Source organism: Chenopodium quinoa, unplaced genomic scaffold, assembly GCF_001683475.1.
Source record: "Chenopodium quinoa cultivar QQ74 unplaced genomic scaffold, ASM168347v1, whole genome shotgun sequence".
NCBI classification, from domain to species: domain Eukaryota; kingdom Viridiplantae; phylum Streptophyta; class Magnoliopsida; order Caryophyllales; family Amaranthaceae; genus Chenopodium; species Chenopodium quinoa.
The window spans coordinates 2,391,241-2,416,123 of record NW_018745461.1 but is presented as its reverse complement, the minus strand read 5'-3'; the positions used below and the strand labels follow the sequence as shown (position 1 = coordinate 2,416,123).

The following is a 24,883-nucleotide window of genomic DNA, read 5'->3' as shown; positions in this document are numbered from 1 at the left end:
GGTACACCATATTAGATTTTCATGGGGAGTTTATGTTAAAATTTTGAATCAGATAACCCACTATTTACACAATACTTTGATGTAATAAACATCTAACAAAATACCATTATGTACTTCGGTTTTTTTTTTTTTCATTACAATTCATGAAACAAACTTCAAACGAATTGTAAACTTTTCAATGCAGGTTCCAAAATTAATGCAGGTATATTAAGTCGTATTTTACAAACAAAAATCATGTCCTAGGATTTCATGTCTGCAAATAAACATGGTACTACCCATCATATATTACACAATACATACAGATAATCCACTCAAATTAACTGAATAATTACCCCCCCCCCTCCAAAAAAAAAAAGAAAGCAAAAAGAAAAAATGAGTAACTTCAGTAAAATCCCCTGTATCTACCTGTTGGATGTCGCATAAACAGCAGTGGCCTCGTAGTGTGGCTGTTGCTGCCGATCTCATTAAAATGACACTTCTTAAGTTTTATTGATGATCCTGAAATACAAAAAATAGGCAGCATATAAACTGGCACTGACCGACTCTAGGATGGTCCCAATTCATGCACACTACAATAATGCTGCTAATATACTCCGGATGACAGAGTAATTCCAATAATCCATAGGCACAAGGTCTTGAGTCATATGATACATAAAGTGTATTATATGATTCAAGACCTAGTATTCAGCTCAGTGGGAGGATATTTCTTCATAGTCAATCCACACGCTGGGAATATGCTCCATCTTATGCCAATCTTGGCCATGCAGCTTTGAGCAGCTTGATTTAAGTAACGGGCAATCTTCAATCACTAATTGTTCAACAGAAGCAGGTAACCGTCCCCTAGGTAAAGACGAAAGTAAAGGACAATAACTCATCTCCAAAACTTGAAGAGAAAGGATGTTTGTAAGGCTGCACAAATCAGCAAGTTTAGGACAGTCCTTTATGGTAAGTTTACGAAGGGAAGGAAAGCATAATTCTCCCATGTCTCTCCATGATTCCAAATTGAGCATGGATGTGAGGGTCAGATTTTGCAAATTCGGGAATGCCCCATCAGCACTCCCTGCAATAGTGGATGCACTATTTCCACAGAAATTAAGATCAATGATTCTCACTCCAAGAAGTCCATTTAAGGTAATTGATTCAAGAGAGCATAGCTGACCTAGAGCTGGTAGGTACTGACACTGTTCACATTTGGAAAGGGTTATGCTCATCAGATTCTTGAAAGATGGATTAGCAATCCAACTAGGAAATTTAGAACCCCCATAATAAAGTACCCGTAAGTTAGTCAGCATTGCTTGTGGCTCCAGATATTCAATGACCTGATCATCAATTTTGATGTCTTTTTCTGCTCTGGGACACCATCGAAGCTCCAGTCTCAAAAGGCTGGGCTTAGCTCTTAGGTTTGCCTCTTTAACTTCCTCCAAGTTGGAAACATTTTGAAGCCTTGAGAGGCAAAAACTTCCTTGAAGGTATTTAAGGTTCTTAAGTTCTGCTAGGCTGCATTCACTCTCTGTGCCAACAGGGAACTCAGACAAAGTGCGAAGTCGAGTTAATGCTCCAATCCTAGGGCAAATGGAATTTAAGTAGCAAAGTGTACCAAGATCAAGATGCACAAGACTTTCTAGCTTTGTTGTAGTTTTGGGTAATGTAACCAGGTGGGGACAATTTTGAAGCTTCAATGTTTGCAATTTTCGGAGGCGGCCAATGGTTTCCGGTAAATGTTTGATTAGGGTCTCTGAGAGGTCCAAATAACGAAGATCCTTCAAAATGGCAATAGAACTTGGGAGTTCTGACAGCTTAGTCCCATTCAAAGACAAAACCTCCAGGACCCTCAATGAGATAAAGAAATCATAAGGTACATGCTCTATGCAAGATTCATGACCACGCAAGAACCAAAGAGTCCTCGTCCCTGCCAGTCGTTTAAGCACCCTGAGATTTGAAGGCACATTTTGCACTGTCACATGACGAGGTTCAGCCACAGACAGATCTTTGACAGTATCATCCAATTGGTCCACCCTAAGGTGGCTGAATCTAGTTGACAACTCGCCAGAAATGGTAAATTCATTTACCTTGTACCACACCAACCCAGTTCTGATGTCTTCCCTTGAACAGACAATGTACCCCCACTAGACTGAATGGCTTCAAGATAGCCAGCAGATATGTAATTGGCAGACACTTCTTGGAGATGACCTGCTACCATCCATAACTGCACCAGCGTATCTCTATCAATTTCATATTCCTTGGGGAAGATACTTAAAAGTAGGAAGCAATCTACACATTGAGCAGAAACTTGAGGAGAACTGATCAGTGAGTCCAACGGGCTGTAACGTGTAAGTCGTGAATATCTAGATCTGGAAAAACCAACATGCAGCTGCAAGTGCCTAGATTTCCCATTTACAACAAGATGCTCTTTCTCTTCCAGAGCTCGAAGACTCTGCAACATATCATTAAAAGGTTGAATGTTTCTAGTATTTTTCTGGCCTAAACTGACAATAGATGATGACTCAGGCCTCCTTATTATAGAGGGTTTCTGACTCGGATCAATGCATTCTATGTAGAGCTGATTTTGCAATTTCTCACTTTTCAGTCCAACAGTACGATGAAATATCACAGAATGACCAGCAGCCAACTCCTTGGCCTTAACAAATTGATGCCAACCATTGTGGAAGATGCAACTTTCACTAAAGAACCTCAAATGAAAACGCCACTCTTCCCCACTTTGAAGTTCAATAATGCCAACTTCACCTTTCTCATCTTGTGCCTGAATAAACACATGCTGGTGGCCTTTTGGTACAGAAAGGTGTAAAACATCGCTTTCAGTCAATTCCTTGCAGAACAAACGTTCTGTCTTCTGAATGCCTCCTTGTTGGCCATCACTGCCTTCCATCAGTCAAAGAGTAAGTTGTAGCGATAATCTCCAATAACCTGCACAATTCAACAGAACTTGCATTGATTCAATGAGCTTTGGCATCACAGATCGTAGAATCAAAGAATAATTTATCAAATATCATTGGAATTATTTATTTTTTTCAATTCTAATGTAGTCAACATATAATTTACAGCTGAAAGTCACACGACTTAACAGTCAACACTACAGAGAGCCATAGAGGAGCATCAAATATGATTAAAAGCAAAACATTACAACGCGCTTATCTTGTCACAGCTTACAGTATGTTGTTGGCTCGATCAACACGAATGTGGTGGCAAACTGAATCTTAATCATTCAAAAACATTTAGATTTATGAGGCTATGTCAGCTATGATTATGTGTCTAATCTAGGCTTTGTCCACCTTCGATTTCTGGTTATTATTACAGTCAGATAATGACATAATGTCTCACTAGATCTTTAATTTCATATCAATTAAAAATAATGGAATTTTTGTAAAAAAAAACCAAATGTTGTGAAAAAAAAAATTCTAAATTGGGCAAACTAAAGGGTAGCAATTCAAAAAATTTACTCATACTACCTCCTTCCTATAAATGGCATCTGCCAACACATCTTTGATTTTATATACAGTATCTTCAATTAATCATTAACAACACTTATAAAAATTGATGATTTTATACTACAAACTGAAATTCATCCAACAACATTATTAAATAGCTTTTTTCTCTTATCAAATTACTAAATAAACATAGTAAACCTAAATACAAACCATTTTCACAATCACTCAAATAAGGAAGAGAGCTTCTGTTTCAAGCTTGTTCTTAAACAAACATTAATTAAGCAGACTCAACTAAATAGATCAAAAATCTGAATACACAATTTGTATAATCAATAATAATAGCTATATTAATTAAAAAAAAAAAAAAAAAGAAAAATCACTGCCTAATTATTGATCAATCGATTGAGATATTTATATTGCTGAACACAATCTATGAATTGATAAAGCATAATTAGTTTAATTTAAATTTGTATAAAGAAGAGACACTTACCAGTAATCTTTCTGGCAGCAGGGAAGCGGTGGTGGAGTGGCGATAATGGTGGTGGACGACGTAAGTGAGCTATGAGCTGAGGGGAGAGAGAGAAAGTGGTGTGAAACAAAAAGTGGTATATTGGAGTTGGTAGGAAAAGTAAACTTTGAAATATAGACTACAGTACTCTGTAACTCTTGGGGGGTGGTTGGTAGGTGGGAATTGAGGGTGAGATTGAGAGTTTTAATCCCAATATAAAAATAAGCCTTGTTTGGTCGGTGAGAATGGAAATAAAAAGAGGTTTGGGAATGGAATTATTTATGGGTGAATTACTGAATTCCCATCATTTTATTACCTAGGGAGGGTGATAATAAATGACTGGGAATGGGAATAGGGTGAAAATGACATTTTTGCCATTAATAAAAAGAATGAAATAATAATCTTAGTAAGGGTATTGTTGTCAAATTGTTATTTATTCCCTATATATTCCCACCCGCTATCGAAACAAGGTATTGACATATTTTTATGTATTCCCATCAATTAATATCAATCTCATCCCTACCTTTTTAATCCCCAAACTCCCATTCCCACAATCCAAACGCCTCGTTGCTAAGGGTGCGTGTAGAGGTGATTATTAGACGAGCGGGGCGAGTTTAGGTTGGGTCTAAGCCTTAAAAAACCAGCAATGCTTGTCCAAATCAGAAATATTTTACCGGCCCTAGCGAGCTTTTCTGGCCAGTTTGAGTCGAGCCAAAAAAAATGTATGAAATGCTTGTACACGATCCGTTTTAAAAAAATATGTTCGGATCAAGCCAGACCCAACGACATTATGGCCTGCCTATTAACCGGCCGGCTTATGTTGATCAGGTCTACTCCTAGGCTATGAAGGACTGAAAGTTACCTTCAAGAGCTCAGAGTATTGTGAGTACTTTTTTAAAAAAAATCAATTATTTAATCTCTTCGTTATTTATTTTAAGTGTTATACTTTGACCAATAATATGTCAATAAAATTTATAACTACCGTTATTTTAGTTAGCACGTTTTCACTTTAGTTGGGGGAGTAGAAATTTCGAAGTATGTGAATTGCGTAAGTTTAGTATCCAACTTAATGTTTTACTCACTTTAGGACAGTGGCGGAGGGAGGGGGGTACAAGGGGGGACAGCTGTCCCCCCACTTCAATAAAAAGAAAAAATTAGTTAAAACTAAATATGTGCAGCGAAAACCATAAGAAAAAGGGTTTGGTTCAATGGTTTCAAGGCTTACTAGTAGTCTTCATGGTCATGGGTTCAATCCCTTTGACCAACATTTTTTTCTTCTTATTTTTATTTCAAAGTTTTACTCTTTTCTTGCATGTTTCTTTACTTCACACGTTCAATTAGAAGTAATACATAGTACTACTTAATGGCATCATGTTCTAACTTTTAAATTACCATAGTAATTTACATAATTTTTTTTTTATATAAATGCATACATTACAACCCTAAATTATTGGTTATAGTAGGAATTTCGGGTAAAGGTGTTTGGTTTTATTATATATCTCAATATAAATTAAATTGTCACGGGTTTAAAAACTTTGAACCTATGGATCTGCTATTGACCAAATTTGAATAAGAAATTGTTTATTTGTTAGGATTATCGTGAATTAGAAATCACATTTATGAATTATTTGATAATTTTGATTGTATATTACTTTCAAAACAAAAATGAATATTTGAAGGTGAAGTTGTTATTGTAAATATGCTTTTTTTCAATTTTTGGACTGTATAACTAAGAAATTTGGATTTCCAGGTTGTAAAACTTATAAATATTAAGCATAGTCCCTACAATTTCTTGTATGTTTAAAAGGTTTGTCCATTTATAGAATGTACGCTACCTTTAGTCCGTCCCCCTAGGTGAAAAATCCTGACTCCGCCACTGCTTTAGGATAGTAAACAACATATATATTTGACACAAGTAAACAATATAAATAAATGTGCATGTTATACATAAATAATTGAAATTCACAAAAAGAAAAAAAAAAGGATTTTTTTAAGTAAAGAAAATGACATAGTATAAACATGTAGTATTTTAAGGTGTCGTTTGGTTGTTATGGGAAATTACTTCCCATAGGAATTTGTATTTCATGGGAATTAAATTCCTACATCAAAATCATGGGAATTGTATAAAATTGTTTGGTTGGCATGAGGGAAGTTGCAAATCATGGGAAGTTTGACTTACTTAGGGGGGGTTAGGTAATTAACTTCTCATATTTTGTGGGAAGTCACAATTCCCATGAATTTGCAATTCCCTCATTTACACTTTTTATTGTCAACCAAACAAGTCATGTATTTTCAAATTCACATGATTTTCCACTTCCCCCATTTTCTTTGTGTAACCAAACAACCCCTAATATTTCCATTTACTACTCATTTAAAATAAACAGTAATTCAAAAGTGATTTCTTTTTTACTTTTTAGGTAAGAGAGAGAGTTGTTTGCATTGGAAGCATTGATATTATTATGGTATATTTTTATGTGTACAAATTTTCGTATGTGGCTGGTCACATGGTGTGACAAGGGTTACTTGTAGGATGTTACTGGTTTTGTCAGGAGTTACTTGTAGGTGTTATTTGTATTTTGGGGTTACTTGTATGGGTGTTACTGGTTTTGGTCGAGGTTACTTATAAGGTGTTACTGGTTTTGTCAGGGGTTACTTGTAGGCGTTACTTGTATTCCGGAGTTACTTGTATGGGTGTTATTGGTTTTGGTCGGGGTTACTTGTAGGGTATTACTGGTTTTGTCAGGTGTTACTTGTATTCTAGGGTTACTTGTATGGTTGTTATTGGTTTTGATCAGGGGTTACTTGTAGGGTGTTACTGGTTTGGTATGGGATTTTGGTCTAGAGTTACTCAGAATACAAGTAACCCCACGATACAAGTAACCTCATAATACAAGTAACTCCATAATACAAGTAACCCTATAATACAAGTAACCCTACAATACAAGTAACCGTGTCGCACCATGTGGCTTGTCGCACTGAAAAACCTCTGTGTTTATGTGAATCATGTGATGGGTATAAACTAAAAAGTGTAAAAAATAGAAATTTTATTTACCATTACAGTAATAAAGCAAAAGTGGAAAGCTGAAAAAAAAAAAAATATACGAGTATCAAAACGGAAACCGAGAAGATTAGAAAATGAAAAATGATTTTTGCACACCAAAAAGTGATTTAAGCACACCCATTGAGCACATTTTTAATATTTTTTTTCATATGGAAGTGTGTCAATATCAATAAAAGGTGTTTCAAAATCAGTTTTCCAAAAGCTTAAGGGTGTAATAAAATTATCATTCTTATATATTGTGATTAGATTATATACAAGTATTACATTTTTTTTAAAAGAAATTATTTTCCTCAGCTCAATGCTAAATAAAAATTGGACAGTTGGATACTTCATAGTTCATACTTCCTAGTTTCTACTTTCCGTTTAGATATGCTCTTTTCTATATTATTCTACTTTTACTTTTTTCCTTTTACGATGAAAAACATTTTCACTTTTATCACTTTTCCCCCCACGATTACATTATCCACGCGAGATTATAAATTAATACCAATGTTTTCTAAACAACATTTTCTCCTACCTAAAAAGTAAAAAATGACCAATATTTTACTTAATATTTAATTATATATGAGCAGTAAATGAGAAGAAGAAAAAAAACAGAGTGAGAACATGATATTCTCTTCAAAAAGGAAAAAAAAATCTTGATAAACTTCAATTGTTTATTAAGAGACATACTTGTAATTAAATGATGTAATTTTGCAAAACTAATAGCACCATTAGCAAATTTAGGGTAAAACCACTTCCAGAAATAGTAATTTTCACCATTTTTATCTTAAAATGTTATGGAATACAATTTTGAGAAAACACAAGTTGATAATATCTAAAGTAAACAAATATTGTTTATCTTGGGGCAAAATTGGATAAACTGCTAATTAAGTTAGCAATTTACCCTAAAATTGTTAACTCAATAGCGGCCTGCCCTAAAGTTATTAGCGGTTTTACAATATCACATTTGAAAATCGTTTGTGTTGGTTTGGGCATGTAAGATGGAAACCCAAGGGGGCACCAGTACAAAGAGTGGAAGAGTGAGACCACGGAGGGATTAAACGAGGGAGATCGAAAATGACTTGCGTTAGAAGGAGTTTGGAAAGATATGAAGTATATGGATGTAAATGCGGATGAAATATTGGATCATAAGGGATGGTGGAGGAGAAGGATCTTTGTTGATGAATACACGGAATAATCAAATTTAGTTCATGTAGCCGACCCCCACTTGGGATTTAGGCTTTGATTAATTGTTTGATATCATAAGAATGCCTTTAAATAAATTGTTTAGTTAACTGCGAGGATTTAAATGGATGTGCTCTACAATTTTGCCCTCTTTATAAACAATGAACCCATGTTAGATTAATTGAGGCTCCCTCGTCCTAAATAAAGCTCACATTTATCGAGGAGGCTGCCAAGGTTACTCAATTTGATAAACAAAACTTTGTGTTAGTTTATCGAATATTTTAGGAGAAAATGGATAAAACCGCTAAAGGCTAAAAGCATCCACAATGGTTGTGCACAAAGACTTGCTAGTAATTTCTAAATAATTGCTAACCATTGTGGAGCTACACCCTCTTGTAGCTAAGCCAAACTACATAGCTCTAGAAAGCTATGTAGTATCACTCCACCTACCACACATATATTGATTTGTTTAATTTTTTTTTTTTTTTTATAATTTAATTATAATGTAGCTTAGCAGTATAAAGGTTGTAGCTTAAATCTTATAGCTCTGGAGATTAATGATGTGGCAAATAATTGGCAATTTAAAGCTACATGTATATGTAGCTAGCCATTGTGGATGACTGAATGCTCTAACATCAATATATATTTTTTTTAAAAACACGTAAAATCAACTAAACCGCTAATTACCTATGAATATTTATGAGCAGTGAAATTTTAGCTCATTTTTTTACAAGTTTGCCATTTGATAAACTTGGACTTTTACTTTAAACAAGCTTGTAAAGAAAATCGGATGTACAATAAAATATTGTACATTCGTTATAAAGTTACCCGAAAATGAGCAAAAGTTACTCTAAAATAAGCAAAAATTACCCTTATATGAATAAAAATTACCTTGATATAAAAGTTACGGAGTGTTTATGCTTTTATGATAAAAGTTACTCCATACTCAAAAAATTGTAAAAGTGACCCTAAATTTGATAAAAGTATCCCCAATATATAATAAATTACTGTATATCGGATATTATATACAAAAGTTACTGCTTCAATACACTCTTACACTATCATTTTCTAATTTGGACTATCATTTTTTATTCTCTCTCAGTGCTTCAATACTCTCTCACACAGTCTGTTTCACTGATCGACATTACAGTGGACTTAGACCAAAACTGGAAAAAGAAATGGAGTTTGACGGAAAACTTACCAATGGCAGCTTAATTTCAAACAAGGTAGATTACATTACTATGAATATTCTTCTTATTAACTTTTAGATTTTTGTATTTATTTATTTAAAATTGCATTTAGCCCCTATTCGAAAACCCTAACATTCAATGTTCAATTTCCCCCAAATTATAAACCTTAATTTACCGATACCATGGAATGAGCAAAGATTTGGGGTTAACTACTTGTATATTGGCTATAATTTGTAAAACCCCATGTAATTTGTATCTTCAATTGTGTTGATTTTGCGTTAATTTCTTGATTTTGGCTGTTTATTATTGGGTATTTGTAAGCAAGATAATTGATAGTTTCCCACAAACTTTTCCAGTTGAATAAATGGGAGTAATATTATGGACTATGGTGCGTGGAAATTTGATTTCTTGATCATAATTATATTTACAAGCAAACATAAATCAATGAAAATGGAAAAATATGGCCTATATGTATTACACTCAACAGTATGATAATGAATTTAAATGGTCTAAACATTAACACTTGAAGATTCTGTAATTCTTTATCTGCAGATCATGCTCACCAAAAAGCGATCATTCAAAATAATATAATGAGACTGATAGTGGAAGTTCTGGATCTTCAAGTCTCGGACAACGTATGATTTCTAAATGTTCAAGCATATTGAAGAATCGCAATGTAGACACGCCAGACAATGTAGGACAATTGATGAGTTTAAGAACACAGAGACGAGGCATGTCGTTGGGTCTCAATTCATCCCACCTTGCAAGACTTTCCATGTTCTGAAGCTCTAGAGACTTCAGTTTTGGGAACCTGGTACTCCTATGATCGCCAAAGAATTGGCGGTCTAGTTCCACCAAACTGCTTGCTGTATCAATGGTAAGGGTTATTAGTTGTGGAAGCTTCCAAAATGATGGAAGTTTTTTGATATATGGACAATTGAAGAGATGAATGGACTTAAGGTAACACGAAGGACTGCCAAGCCAACTTGGAAACACGTCTCCACTGTAATTTGCCAGACGAAGTTCTGTCAAGTGATCGTGAGGCTTGAGCTTATCAAGGATTGTGCTTATGAGTGTTTCTGGTATATAGCTTCCTGGTGTCCAATGCAATTCCAATCTGTTGAGGTGGGATTTTTGACATAGCCTGGCATTTTCAGCTTGTAATGCAGAGGTAACATTTTCGAGCTTCATTATCTTGATTGATTCTCGAAGAGCATTCATGTTCTTTAGCTCTGTGATACGGTATCCTTCTGCATCATGGACAGGGAAAACGTTTAAGGCTTGGAGGTTGGTGAGCGATCCTATACATATTGGAGGGGTGTGCAAATGTGCCATATTCATATCAAGATGGAATAGATTGACTAGGTTTGCAATTTTGCTTGGTAAACTAAGAAGTTTACAATTTTGTAGCTTTATAACTCGCAACCCAAGAATTTCACAGATTGGATCAGGTAAACTCTTGATTAGGGTATTTGATGCATCTAGGTAACGAAGGTGTTTGAGGTTGCTAATTGATCTAGGAAGAGTGGTGATATGGGAACGATTAAGGCTCACTACCCGTAAATATTTCAAATTATGAAAGAAATACTGTAGGACATCAGTAATGTTGGCTCTCTTTCCAGATAACAAAAGAAATGTCCTTAAATGGCTGTAGAACTTTTCAATGTGCGTGTGATACAGATCTAGTTTTTGACTGCTTAGTGATAAATGGCGGATATGTTTGACAGGTAAGAATGGCGTGTCACTATCCTTCATTTGATAGCACATACTGGAAGCTAATTTTTGAGCGAATTTATGAGTGAACTCATGAATCTGGTAGGTAGCCATCTCATCTTCTTTAGGGTAATGTGAGAGGTAAAGTATAGACCTTGACAACAGTTCGTCGAAATATTTGACTGAATTCTTCAGGCATGAGGCATTCCACTTCTCTGGTGTTACATAACCTTCTGCCATCCAGAGTTGGGAGAGCTCGTCTTTCTCGAAGTAATAGCCATCAGGAAAGAGATACAAATAAGCAATGAACTTACCCAAATCTGGTGGCATACTGGGATCATCAAATCTTAAAGCTGGAAAAATTTCAGCTTCAAATTCACTCAACTCCCACAAGTCGCTTTCTTCTAAGTGTGCAAAAGCTGCTTCTGGTCCCTTTTCGCGATATCTTGCTGGTATCATTAAACCATACAAGTTCGCCACCAAAGGCAAGCCTGCACATTTTTTAGCTATTTGTGATATACTGCGATCATATTGGTGAGATAGATTTTCAGGCAGCATCTTTATAATCAAATCCATGCAGTCTTTGTCAGACAGCCTCTTGATGTGATGAGGAGTTGTGGCAGTTATGGAAGCAACCTTAGGATCACGAGTCGTAATAAGAAAAGTAGTTTCAGGTCCAAGAGTAGAAATACATCTACTCCAGGCTGTGTGGTGTACATTCCACAAGTCATCCAACACAACCAGGATTCTTCTTCCACGGTGAACAGGATAGCCATTGGCTACACGACCTTGGAGAGATGGAGCAAAGATGTGATTATTGGCCACGGAATTGAAGTCACCAGGCATTGGAACCCAAACGGGGGAGCCATAATATTTCCTGATCCTGGAATCGTTTGTTATGTGTTGAGCAAGGGTGGATTTTCCTAGCCCTGACATTCCGACAATGCAAATTCCGCCCCTTCCTCTAAGAGAAGGATGCAGCAAATACTCTATGATTATTCTCTTGTCTTCTTCTCTTTCTCGAGCAAGCACAACCTGATGTAAATGGCCTGAAGAACTCGGAATGGATACTGATACTCTTCCCATCGGAGAAGAATGAGCTGCACTCATACCTCCGTTGAGTCTGCTACTGCCAACACCTTGAAGCAGACCATCTACCTGCTTATCAATCAGCTGCAACCTCTCTAAGAGGTTATTTATCTTATGAGGCAAACCCCATTTTTTCAATGATGAAACGATGTAGCTTCTCACTTGGTTCTCATTCTGTGGCACAATTGGCACCGGAAGATGGTCATCACTCTGCCTCGCCCTCCTCCCTGAACGACTTCTAAAAAGAGTAAAGACTCTGCTGGTGCACACCTGATCTTGTACATGAGCCTGATGCTGTGAGTTGATCTGTCGTTGTGGATTCTGGTTGATGTGATTTTGTTTCATTATACCAAGCATAATGCCATCAATTTTATCGTCCACATCATAAAATAGGCTGGTCACTTCTCGCACCCAAGGTATCCATTCCACGGGCAGCTTGTCGTGGCCTAGCCGCTTAAGCTTATCCTGGACAATCTGAGAACTCGTGCCCAGAGATCTGAGATTCTCATCCACATTCCAGACATAGCCAATCTCGGTGCAGGTTAGTTCTATGATTTTACCTGTCAAGAGTGAAATGAAAGATGATGCTAAGGCGTTGTGAAATGATGATTCCGAACCCATGGCACAACCCGATGTTACAATCACTACCACCCTTACACACAAATTAATCTATATGATCGTGAAACTCCTGAAAGAGTTTTCATAAGAGATCAGATGAAATTGAGGCTTTTTTTTATTTTTATTTTACTGGGTGGTAAGAAATTCACTGTCAACGTTGCAGAGTTATCTAAGAAAGCACAGCCACGAAGAAATAATGGATACGAGGAATCAAAACCAGGTATGTTTTTATTTTCTAAGTCTAGCTGATAATAAATTATAGTACTCAATTACTCATTGATCATTTTATTTTTTATTTTACTACAATATTCACCAACTACGAGTACTTGTTAGAGCAAATTATTGAGCCATAAATAATAAATTTCTAACTTAAAACAAGTACTTATGATCCCAACTGATACATTATTACGTTAATAAACTATACTCATTATTTTTTTTATTGTAAATTTATTCATAATATTCACCCAGTATTACGTCTACGTACTAGTTAGATACATTAATTAATTGTATTCATTGATCATTTTGTATTTTTTAAATTCAGTTCACCAACTATTGTTTTATTCAATTTGTTAAAATAATATTGATGGTGCCAAAAAATAACTAATGTTAAACCAAAGACTAGTACTTATCTCTAACTTTTTTTTTTTTTTTTGAAAGGTACTTATCTCTTAACTTTAGATACATAAGAATGATACTTTTTATCACCTAAGGTGGACATGATTTTTTTTGGTAGGGATAAAATTGATCTTATCAAACCTAAACCTTGCAAAACTCAATCCGACACAAGTTAACATGCGACCTGTGAAATGTGCATTTTTCCGATCTAGTAGGATAAAACCATACTTGGTAGTTGGTACTCCGTAGTAGACATGATATAAAATCTACCTTGTTTATTTTATAAGATGTTGTGAGAATTTACCCTTTTTTTTTTTTTTTTTTTTTGTAAGAATTTACCTCGTTTTCTTCTATTTCTTCAAATCTAGTCTATGGTTAAATTTAGGGATTGTCATTGATATATTTATTCAAGTCTTACCATTTACCTATGTACAATCAGGAAATATTTTTTTATGAATAATAATACGATCCTTAGCTTGTACAACTACAAGAAGATATAGTTACACAACATGCTCAATTGCTCAAAATCTCTTAGGCGAGCAATATCTTTGACTTTCCACGACAATAAGAGAGATGACTACCTCTACTTTTAGATATGTTCATAGAAATATAGTCATGTGGATTGTGAAATCTTATAAGATTTGTATCAATCCTTAGGGCTTGTTCTCATTGACTGAATTAGCTTAACTGAGCTGAATTGAACTGAAGTGAAATGAATATTTTATAAGAGAAAAAAATTAGGAGCTGAACTAAGCTAAGCTGAACTGAACTGAACTGAATTTCAACGTAAGAGAACATGCATACCCTAGTCCCTTTTTGTTTGCTCCATGGTCCACTTGCTTGTGGAGCTTTACGAGACATGAGTTCATTTTCATGATAAACAAAAAACGTTTATCTAATGACAATTCCGTAAATAAATCAATATAAAATTTCAGTTAGCATGACAACTATGTAAATAAATCAACATTAATGTAGTTACATTTGACAAAAGTTTTTGATTTATTTACAAAATGCCACTAAGTAAATATTTTTTTGTTTATCATAAACATGAACTTGTATTTTGGATTCACTGTTAATTTTTTATACTGTTTTTTACTTATCTAAAATTAGAGATATAAAAGTTAAAATTATAAATTAATACGGAGTAATTGTGAAAGTCAAAATGTGAGAGCCCAGAAAAGTCACCTTCCAACAACCTTATTTAATCAACAGATAAATAATGTGAATGCTTTTTAATTAAGTGTTACATCGTATGTTCGTATGTGAGAATGAAGTCGCACCTACAACCGTGTGGCTTATTACTTCTTTCTTAGCACATAATGAAACGGTCATAGTGAGTTGCGTTGTTTAATATATATATATATATATAGCCTAACTATAGTGTTTGATTAAGGACTTTAAATAATATTAAAAAATTTAATTTATTTCAAAAAAATTATATTGGAACTTTGATAATCAAGAAAGGCCAAAGTTTTTTATTTCTATATATATGTATTTTTTTATCCTACAAAAAAGGCCGAATTTAAGCTCTATAATTTCAATGGCGTAGTGTGAACTCAAATGATATAATTTGACCCCAAATGTCCTTTTAAAAATATTATTGAAATAGGAATATACACTTGAAGAAGTAATTTTAATTAATAATACTGAAATATTAAATTTTAGAAGGTTAGATTGATGACTTAAGTTGTTGCTAACATGTAGCTTTCTTGCAAAGTTTATGATTGTTACTCAAAAGATTGTAAATAAATGATTATGCCATCTTATAAAAGCATCTTCCAAGAAATATACGTTATGATGTAATTTAATTGCAACGTACACAATTATTGGTCTTTATCAGTCATTAAAAAAATACTGTATAATTTATAATTTAGATTAGAGAGATGTTCAACGCCGCCTCTCCCTCTCAGGGGCTGCTCCTACTTACGCCATTCACATATTTTTATTCATCCTTCACTAAAGGTTGTAAAAACGAAGTAATTTATATTATTTTATTTTATTTTATTTTTTTGAATGACAAGTAATATTGATTATAATACTAATTCACGCGTATTTAGTAATTAACATCAATAATATGTATGTGTAAATGTATATTATTTTTATTTTTTGTGGTACAGCAACAATAAGTTTACTTGTTCTAGGTTTTTTTTTTGGTGGAGGAAAAGCCTCTTACAACAATCAGAGATTCTACTACTTGTTTGGAGTGAAAATCAAAAGGGTAGAAAGGAGAGCTTCTAACCAGGTAGCCAACCTTAATTAGCTTGATTTTCACTTCATAATGTGTATGATAATTGATCACTAATGATTGAGAATTATAATGATAATTATTCTTTTAGTGAACACATACATAGTAGTAGAAAATAACTACTTCATGCTCCTTAATATTATTAATTTACTCATTTTAAAATCATTCTAACAAAGCAGACACTATATCATTACAAACACATGATTGGTGACTTGATGGGGATGTATGTCCAAGAGTCAAATCTGATCTTCAATTAACCATGACTTTGCTCACTTGTTTTAAGGTACATGATTTCTGGCATGATACTTGTTGCTTTAGTAAACATTTTTTTTTTTAAAGAAAAATTTAGTTTTTAAATGCATGTTTGGTAGTTGAAAATGAAATGTTTGAGTTAAATTTATTAAATTTATAATATTTGGTTGTAAACGAAAATGAAACGTCAACTCCCAAATAAAAACAATGCGCCTTGTGTGCGGCTGGCCACATCGTGTGGCCGCTTTCCACTTGTGAAAGAACAAAGTTACTTTAAAATACTGATCGAGTAACCCCTATAAAACTGATGAAATAACCCTTATAACACTGATCAGGTAAGCCGTATAACACTAACGAAGTAACCACAATGATGGTTTGTCACATAGTGTGGCTAGCCATATACAAGAATTTGTGAAATAAAAATGAGTCAGGACCTCTATTCCCAAAATGAAAATATTGATTTTTATAAATTATTTTTTTTAATGATTATTAAAAATTAATTTTTATAAATTATATCTTATGTTTATCATTAAATTAATATCAACTTCAATAGGTAGAAATGATTTTTTTTTTAATACATTAATGCTTTTGGTCCCAACTACGAACCTTCTTCTTTAAAAGTTTCTAACTATTAATTAAGGGTCTGTTCTCATTGACTGAACCCAGTTGAATTGAACTGGACTGAACTGAGCTGAACTGAACTGAACTGAAATGAATATTTTATAAGAGAAGGAAATTAGGAGCGGAGCTGGGTCTGTTCTCATTGACTGAATCCAGCTGAATTGAACTGGACTGAGCTGAGCTGAACTGAACTGAACTGAAATGAATATTTTATAAGAGAAGGAAATTAGGAGCGGAGCTGAACTGAACTAAACTAAACTAAACTAAATTTCATTGTAAGAGAACAGACTCTAAGTCATGACAGTTCCTACTTTAAAAGAGGTTCTTAAAATAGTCTTTACCTTATTATGACTGGTTAAACTAATAAAATTACCACGTGTTGAATATTTAGTGATTCGTTTAATTGAATATAATTTTTTTAAGGTGAAGAAAACATGAGCTAGATGGACAGGATGAGTGCTTTTTTAGAGAGCCGGATAATTATTTTTATTTTACCAAGTCTAATGAAAACAAGACACATGGCACTGGTAACTAGTCAAACTAGTTAAAACTATCTATGGACCATTTTGAAAAGGATCCCCTAAAATTAAGATCCCTTTATATTAATCAATAGTTGAGACCTTTTAAAGATGACCTACCATAGTTAGGACTATTTGCATCAAATTTACCATTTTTGAAACATGTAGAAAACATGCCTTTACCAACACATCATTAGTTGATGGTATGGTTTAATCAAAAAGGTTACCGACAATGCATGAATTAGTTGATGGTATGGCATAATCGATCAAAAAAGGTTATCGGCAATGCATCATTAATATTAATTAAATGTGTGAATATTAACTAATTTAATTGATTAAAATCTTAAAGGTGGTACTCTAAATTTAGATCTAATTCTATTTACAACATTGTCCAAGTCTCTCCAGTCTCCACTATACATCCATATAAAATGTAAAAAAATAAATAAAAAATAAATAAATAGATCAATTAGACATGCAACATGTCACATAGAAAACATAGTATATACAAGTATAATTGAAATCGAGTAAGGAATTAAATCATCGTACATATTTTTGAAATATAAAGCACCAATCGTTGGGATGTAACTCGACTCACATCCTAGAATTTTCCGCAATCTTTTAGTTCCCGTGTTGAACTGGACTAACAAATAACAATATGCTGAGTATATAATACTGGAATGTACTATGTAATTTATGTAATTACTAAGTCTAATCTGCTTCAATTTCTTTTATAATTTTCTTGTCTAGCTTAGTCTTCTTTTGAACAAGTGTAATTTTTTTAAAAATTCCTTGTTTCCCTCCCTTTGTTTTAAGGGGTATTGTTTATTACAAGAACTATCTCTTTATATCAATGTTCGTTGTCAATATCTATCTATAATATATTGATCATATCATATATATAAATATAGTTGTTATACGCATCATTATATTACAGTGCCATGATCTTGCACGACAACTCTAAAGCCTCTCCTTTATCCTTCACAAATTCCGAATAAAGGAAGATTAAAGCTTTAAATGGCGGGAAACATAAAGCTATTGGAAATGAAAAAACATAGCTCAACAAATTCACTTGCTTCTCATATCTGGAAAGACCGGAATCATCTTGGATTATTACATGGATGCCAACCGACATCAAGACGCAGAAAGGAGAAACTACTGAAGGTAATTGCATGTTTTTCATCAGCTTAAACTCTTAGTGTAGTTGTTTATGTTAAATAATGGTATTCGAGTATTCTAGCAATAATGGCCTACAGGTTTTGAATATGAGCCTTGCAAGGCCCTATCTTCGTACAACAATCTCTTTGTAAAGAGAGAATCACGAGACAAATGATATAAACAGAATTTGATCGTCGGGACCACTCTCCAGACAACAACCAACAAAGCTAATTGGTATACATATAGACAAACCCATTATATTAGTTAGGCCTAATCATATACTCCGTATATGCTATTTCGTGGACATGTTTTCTTTCCGCCAATGGAGGAGGAAAGTGAGTCTTGAATCTCTTGACATTCTAATTATTATGACAATGATAGTATAATACCTCATTTGATGATACAAGTGGTAATGAAGTTACTTATAATTTAGTTTAATAAAATCTTCATGCCAATGTCTATATATAGTGCTAAAATTCCATTCCCTAACATAATTTCTTATTACTTTTCATTACAATTCAATTACACATCAAAATTTTAATTGTTGATGATAATGAAATTTACATAATAAGCGACAACAATGAGATTAAAAGCAATATTGTGGAAGTATGAAGTTTCATTTGAAAAGTTACAAATTATAGAACATAAATTTATTTTGTCACTACTAAAACAAGTATTGATTATTGCCGGCCAATCAAACAAGATGAAAAAGTATCTATGGAAAATATTATTATCAAGAATAATGCTAATCCAAAATCTACTTTGTACTAATTCTTAAGAAAAAGAAAATCAAAACAATATCTTTTACTTTGTATTATACTTCTTTTGTTATCATGACCTTCAAATTTTAAAATATGACCTTGTTTCATATTATTTGCAACTTTTAAAAAAATTTATCTCACAAATAACTCAAAAGTTGCAAATAAAATGAAACAGAGACAGTAGAACTTTGCAATAATATTAAACAAAAACCATGATATAAAAAGTATCAATATTGAATAGCTTAGGATGTTTAGTCTTTAAAAGTTAAGTACTTTTAAATATAAAGACAAGTAGTTAAATTGTAAGGAAACTAAACTCGTTTGCAAAGACGTGGAAGCTTATAGAGTTATAGTCTTTATATCCAAGAAAATAACAGCAGGAAAAAAAAAAATAGAAAGAAGAAAAAGGAAGTATGATAGTTACAAGTTAATTAAAAATTAGATATGTCAAATGTATGGCCCGTTGGAGATGAGATAAGGGTACAGAATTTTGGTTTAACTTTTACGTTTCTCTTAAACAATGTTTGCCTGTATATGCATGGTACAAATAAAGGTCTAGGTTAACCCTACGTCTTAATTAAGAGATTTTAAAACGTTCTTCAATTTCATTTTCCCTTCATATAACCCGTATTAGTCATCATATGCCTAATAAGCCACGTTGAACTTAACTGTTAAAGAACGTTCTCATAATCTCATTTCGAATTTATTAACATATGATTCTATTTTGAGTGAGCCAGTTCAAAACAATAATTCAAGTAGGATTTGACATTCAATTTGATAATAAAGTTGAATTTTAGATTAGAAAATTAAAGGCTAGTTATTGTTCAAAATTCATCGTTGTTTTTATAGGTCGGGTCAATTTTTGGAAGGACTCAAGTGAAGAGGAGGTGGTCAAGGGGCATGTTTTAGAAAACGAGTCCAAATACCCAAGAGTTGTGCATGCATGCTATTGTACAATTGCACATGCTAGGAGTTGAGAACTAATGATGTCTTATGTTGGAATCAAATGCAGGAAGTAGCTAAACCATCCTCAAGCATATCCATATCAGATTTGATGAGAACTCCTGAAACTTTGGCCTCTGAAAAATATGCCTCTAAAAAAGATGTTTATCAAACAGTTGTGGAAGCTGTTAACAGACTAGGCGGCATTAAAAGTACGTGTGTTGTTCTTCTTATAATTACTACGTGTGTTGTTCTTCTTATAATTACTATCGTTTGAAAATAGATCGAAATTTGTCCATGATTATTCCTTGATATATTAAAAAAAAAACAAAAAAAAAACATATATATATAGACGTTAGATTTTTTGAATTCGTCTCTATAGTTTCATAATATCAGTATTTTATTATTAATTAATGTTTTTTTTACTTGTATGTAAATAATGATTTTGTTATCAAAGACATGCATGTATCAAAAACTGTAAAATAATAAAAAAAAAAAATTAAAATAATTCAATAGAAACAGAATCATATACGTAGTATTATGAAATGAAGGGAGTATAGGCCATAATTATATGCAGATATATCAGTATATGATAAACTTAATTGTTTTTCAGTGTTTATATTGAATTGATTTGCTTTCGAGTTTACTTGCAGACGCTACCCCAGAAGCTATGGTTGATGAGCTGATGGACTATGAAAATTTAAACCTCTTGGATGTGTACAAGCACATGCAGGTATGTATCTTTTACGTTTATTGATTCTAGTTTTATCTTTAATTTATTTATACAACTACCTATTTTAGTATATTGTACAATTTTTTTTTATATATAATACTTCCTCCATTCTATTAATATTGTAACAATGGACTTTTTGCACTATTTATCACTCTTGTTTGACCATATAATATGATTTCTACGTTAAACAAAATATAGTCAAGTGGGATCTTGTTAGATTCATCTCATAAAATACTTTCACAATATCAACTTTTTTTTTTTTTTTTTTTATAATTTTTACTTTTACAGAATTATAGATATTTAGCATATAAAATGTGTTTTGGGATGCGTAATTTTCTCCTTGTTGCAATATTAATAGAACAGAGGAAGTAATTGATTAATCATCAAATATAATAAATATACAAAGTAGTCCAAAATTTACCTATGTATTTTAGTGAGATCATGACAATATTTTTGTTACAAAGATTAAAGACTTTAGATAATTGTTTATTACTTGTATTTTATATAAATAAATAAAAAAATCTCATCACTAGAAGAAAAAAAAGTTGGCAATAATATTATTAAATTAATTAATTATTTGATCTTTCCAAACAATTTGAATGTTAAGACAGTTTTTTTTTCCCTTCTTATTCTTAATGGTTCTTCACTTCTTTTACAGATGCTCGAGCGGCCTACAAATTCAGAAGGTATCTTTAATCTTTGTATTAGCATCAATTTCTATTTTATCTTAATCATCCCACTAATAACACATTAATTTGGTTTTGGTCCATAATAAAGCGTCCATCATAACCATTGTAATATACACTTTCTTTCACTTTTCCCGCTTAATTCTAGGCTAAAGGTTAATATTACGGAGTAATAACATTATGAGACAGATTCAGTAAAAAAAGACCCTCACTAAAATAACTTCTATAATACGAGTAATGTTCTTAACATATTTCAACTTTTTTTTTTTTTTTTTTTTTGACCATTTTATAATTTACTTTATTTCATTTTTGTTAAATTTCTTTTACTACCTTACCATTTTTTAATCTAACAACATCTACACATTTTCACTTGTTACACTTTTATTCAAATTTACAAACTCTTCTTTTTCTAAGTTCTTGTACAGTCCGATTTCGGGGATTCGATTGCTCATGCCAACCCCCATCACTCATATTTAACAAAGCTTCTTTTTCTTTTTTGGTTATGAACATAGGGAATGATATATGGACGCGTACGAAGAATACATCTGTAAAAAAACCTGAAAGAAAGATGTCGTCAAGTGTAATGACTAAAAAAGAATCAAGCGAGACAACCAGAAACAAAGCTACCGTTAGCAAAAAATTTAGGGCTAAAGTGAAAGAAATGGGATTTACAAGTAATGAAATCAAGTCTCTTTTAGAAGGTGAGGAAAGAATGTGGCAATTTTGCACACTTTTTCCTGAACGTTGTGAATTCGAAAAGGATACGCTTATTCAATTGTGGATAGCAGGAGGCTTTCTAAAGGGTAAGCAAAAGGATCATCTTGGTGACTTCTATTTCAGTACTCTTTTGTCCTATGACTATATTGCGAGTACAAGCACACGGTCTCCTATCGAGAAGGAAAGATATGTTGTAAATATAGATAAGATGATGAATGATAACGCGAACACAATGTCACATGATAAGGAGCTCTTTCATAAATTGAAGAGCTTGTATTATCATAAAGCATCTAAACATGTACAATATGTGTCTTTGGTGGGGGAAGAAATCGATGAAGAAAGTCTTAGAAGATTGACAGATTTCAAGGAGTTAAAGGCGCTAATGCTGCTTAGTGAGGATGCTTCGAGTATTAGCAAGATACCGAGTAATGTATTTTCGGCTCTCAAGCATTTGGAGGTGTTGGATTTGAGTAAATCTAACCTTGTCGAGTTACCAAATTCCGTGGGAGATTTGGTTAAACTTAAGTACCTAGACCTTTCGCAAACTCTAATTGAGTTATTGCCCGAAACCATTGATTGTCTTTCTAAATTGCAAACCTTGAAACTCAAAGATTGTACACACTTGTATAGGTTACCTGAAGGGATGAGAAAGCTAACCTCTCTCAAACATCTCGAGCTTGATGTTCTCGGGCAATTAGACCTTATGCCGAGAGGAATGGGAGCACTTACCGAGCTTGAGACCTTATCAGCATTTCTTGTTCATAATAAGGATGATGATCGAAGCATTAAAGAGTTAAAGAATATGAACAGCCTTAAGGAAAGTTTTTGCATTGCAAGATTGGAGAATGTTTCGGATACATTTGATGTTGTGAAATCCTCATTGTCTAAAAAGAAGTATGTAAAGGAGTTAGAGTTAAGGTGGAGCGACTTGCATCAACATCGGACTAAGTCACTAGATCAAGATGAAATTCTTCAAGGACTTCGACCTCACTCTAACTTGGAAAAGCTACAAATATCGTGCTATGGAGGCACGAGCTTTCCTAGTTGGATCGGTGATCCTTCATTCATGGTGCTCACTAGTGTTACACTCTACAAATGTGATGATTCCGAGATACTTCCTTCACTGGGAAAACTTCCATCTTTGAAGTTTTTAAGCCTGGTGGAAATGAATAGTGTAAAAGAGATTGGGACTAAGTTTAGAGGATTCGATACTTCCATTGCATTTCCGAAACTAGAGAGACTTGCAATTGTTGGCTTCTCTAAGCTAGAAAGCTGGGAAAAAGCAGAGAATGGAGACTACCCGCGTCTTTGCAAGCTCACCATAGAGCGATGTCCTAAGTTGGTTGGTGTTCCATCTTCACCTCTTAAACTCGCCACTCTCAAGCATTTGGAAATAATCAACTGTGAAAATCTCAGCAGTTCATTCCTTGAGAAAAAGTTGTCGAAATCACTGGAGACATTGATTATCGAGGATTGCCCTAAAATCACTGAGTGGTTTAGAAGACGCAAGGGCGCGAAACTTCACAAGGTTGAACATGTGCAAAATATATGGATTGATCATGAATTGATCAGCAGAGTCTAATTTTGCTAAAGGTTTATATCATTCTTTATAAACCTATATGTAAATATATAGATTAGCTGTATTATACATATATAAGCAAAGAAATTTAATCATTATATGTTGATATGTATATATGTAATATATGTAAATAATGTATACCTTCTATGTGTGCTTGTAAAAGGTCTCATGTGTACAAATGAATAAGAATGTACAAATATCATATGGGTCTCTTGTATTATAGAGTCGATTTGGTTTTACTCGGGCTTTGGCCGATTTGAATCAAATGAGGTCTGGTGAAACATAAGTTGAAATGCTCCAGGTTCCATCATATTCCACCAAATTTGAAATGCTCTTTTTTGATGCAAATTTAAATGCTCTTGTGTGTAAGTGTTACATAACTTGGGCAGTTTAATTTACAAATCTTGTCGAAATACTCTTGTGTCTCATGTAAATAAACAAATCTATATGTGTGCTATATACTCCCTCAGTTTTTAAATACTTGCTCCATTTTCTTATTTAGAAAACTTTTATAATATTTAATTTATTTCTCTCAACTAGTAGACCCAATTTTATTACTTTTACATTCTCTCTCCTCCAATATACCTCTACCAACCCTACTATCTCCATATTTTAATACTTTCTCCAATTTCTCTTAAAATTCCGCGCATAGAGAAATGGAGCAAGTATTTAAAAACGGAGAGAGTATATATCATAACATTATCTTTTCCAGAAGATTCCAGCTGATAATTTTACATAAAATTCCACTATAGATAAAAAAAAATGTTTGGGTTAAATCTCTATAAATACAAAAGAGACTATTTCACTAACGGTCATAATTAAGAGGGTAAGGTGCCACTCTTGGGAAGTGAAATGATTCAACAGACAACGGAAGTTCAGGATCATCTAGTAGCCGGTCACAATATGAAATGTCTAAAAACTTTAGCGAAGTTAGAGGTTGTAAGGTAGGCATCACAGCCAATCTTGGGCAGTTGATGAACTTCAAGTCTAGAAGATTCGGCATATCTCCTTCTATCAATCCGTTCCACGAGGCAAGTTCTGTCATGTTACGAAATTCTAAAAATTCCAGTTTAGCAAACCTCTGCTCATTCTGATCATCCCCAAAAAATTGACGGTCTACAAATTTTAATTTATGTATTGAGTCAAGGCGGAGGGTCCTTATAACCGGAAGCCTCCAGAATGGTGGGAGTTCTGTGCAAAGTGGCCAATGATTCAAGTGAATATATTGAAGATTAATGTGATACGCTGCTGAACAATGTAACCACCC

The 24,883-nt window shown here is 33.4% G+C and overlaps 2 protein-coding genes across 2 annotated transcripts; one reads left to right on the top strand and one right to left on the bottom strand.

Annotated features, from left to right (window-relative positions):
* Positions 1-679: 679 nt before the first annotated feature.
* Positions 680-13,214, bottom strand: LOC110714834. The gene is made up of 3 exons (XM_021893386.1): positions 9,957-13,214; positions 2,213-2,880; positions 680-2,126 (listed from the first exon to the last, which is right to left on the bottom strand). Exons 1-3 carry the CDS (start codon positions 12,793-12,795, stop codon positions 690-692), a joined length of 4,944 nt encoding a protein of 1,647 aa, XP_021749078.1. The 5' UTR covers positions 12,796-13,214; the 3' UTR covers positions 680-689.
* Positions 13,215-17,151: 3,937 nt separating this feature from the next.
* Positions 17,152-23,820, top strand: LOC110714803 (putative disease resistance RPP13-like protein 1). The gene is made up of 5 exons (XM_021893354.1): positions 17,152-18,204; positions 19,972-20,113; positions 20,555-20,634; positions 21,293-21,320; positions 21,833-23,820. The coding sequence occupies exons 1-5, from the start codon at positions 18,058-18,060 to the stop codon at positions 23,617-23,619; spliced, it is 2,184 nt and encodes a 727-aa protein (XP_021749046.1). The 5' UTR covers positions 17,152-18,057; the 3' UTR covers positions 23,620-23,820.
* Positions 23,821-24,883: the final 1,063 nt, after the last annotated feature.

Coding starts and splice junctions, on each gene's coding strand:
- LOC110714803 (XM_021893354.1), top strand. CDS start 18,058: ATGGCGGGAAACATAAAGCTATTGGAAATGAAAAAACATAGCTCAACA. Junction 20,114..20,554: donor CAGACTAGGCGGCATTAAAA/GTACGTGTGTTG, acceptor GTTTACTTGCAG/ACGCTACCCCAGAAGCTATG. Junction 21,321..21,832: donor GCGGCCTACAAATTCAGAAG/GTATCTTTAATC, acceptor TTATGAACATAG/GGAATGATATATGGACGCGT.
- LOC110714834 (XM_021893386.1), bottom strand. CDS start 12,795: ATGGGTTCGGAATCATCATTTCACAACGCCTTAGCATCATCTTTCATT. Junction 2,881..9,956: donor ACTATCAGTCTCATTATATT/ATTTTGAATGAT, acceptor GACTGATGGAAG/GCAGTGATGGCCAACAAGGA. Junction 2,127..2,212: donor AAATTGATAGAGATACGCTG/GTGCAGTTATGG, acceptor CATTCAGTCTAG/TGGGGGTACATTGTCTGTTC.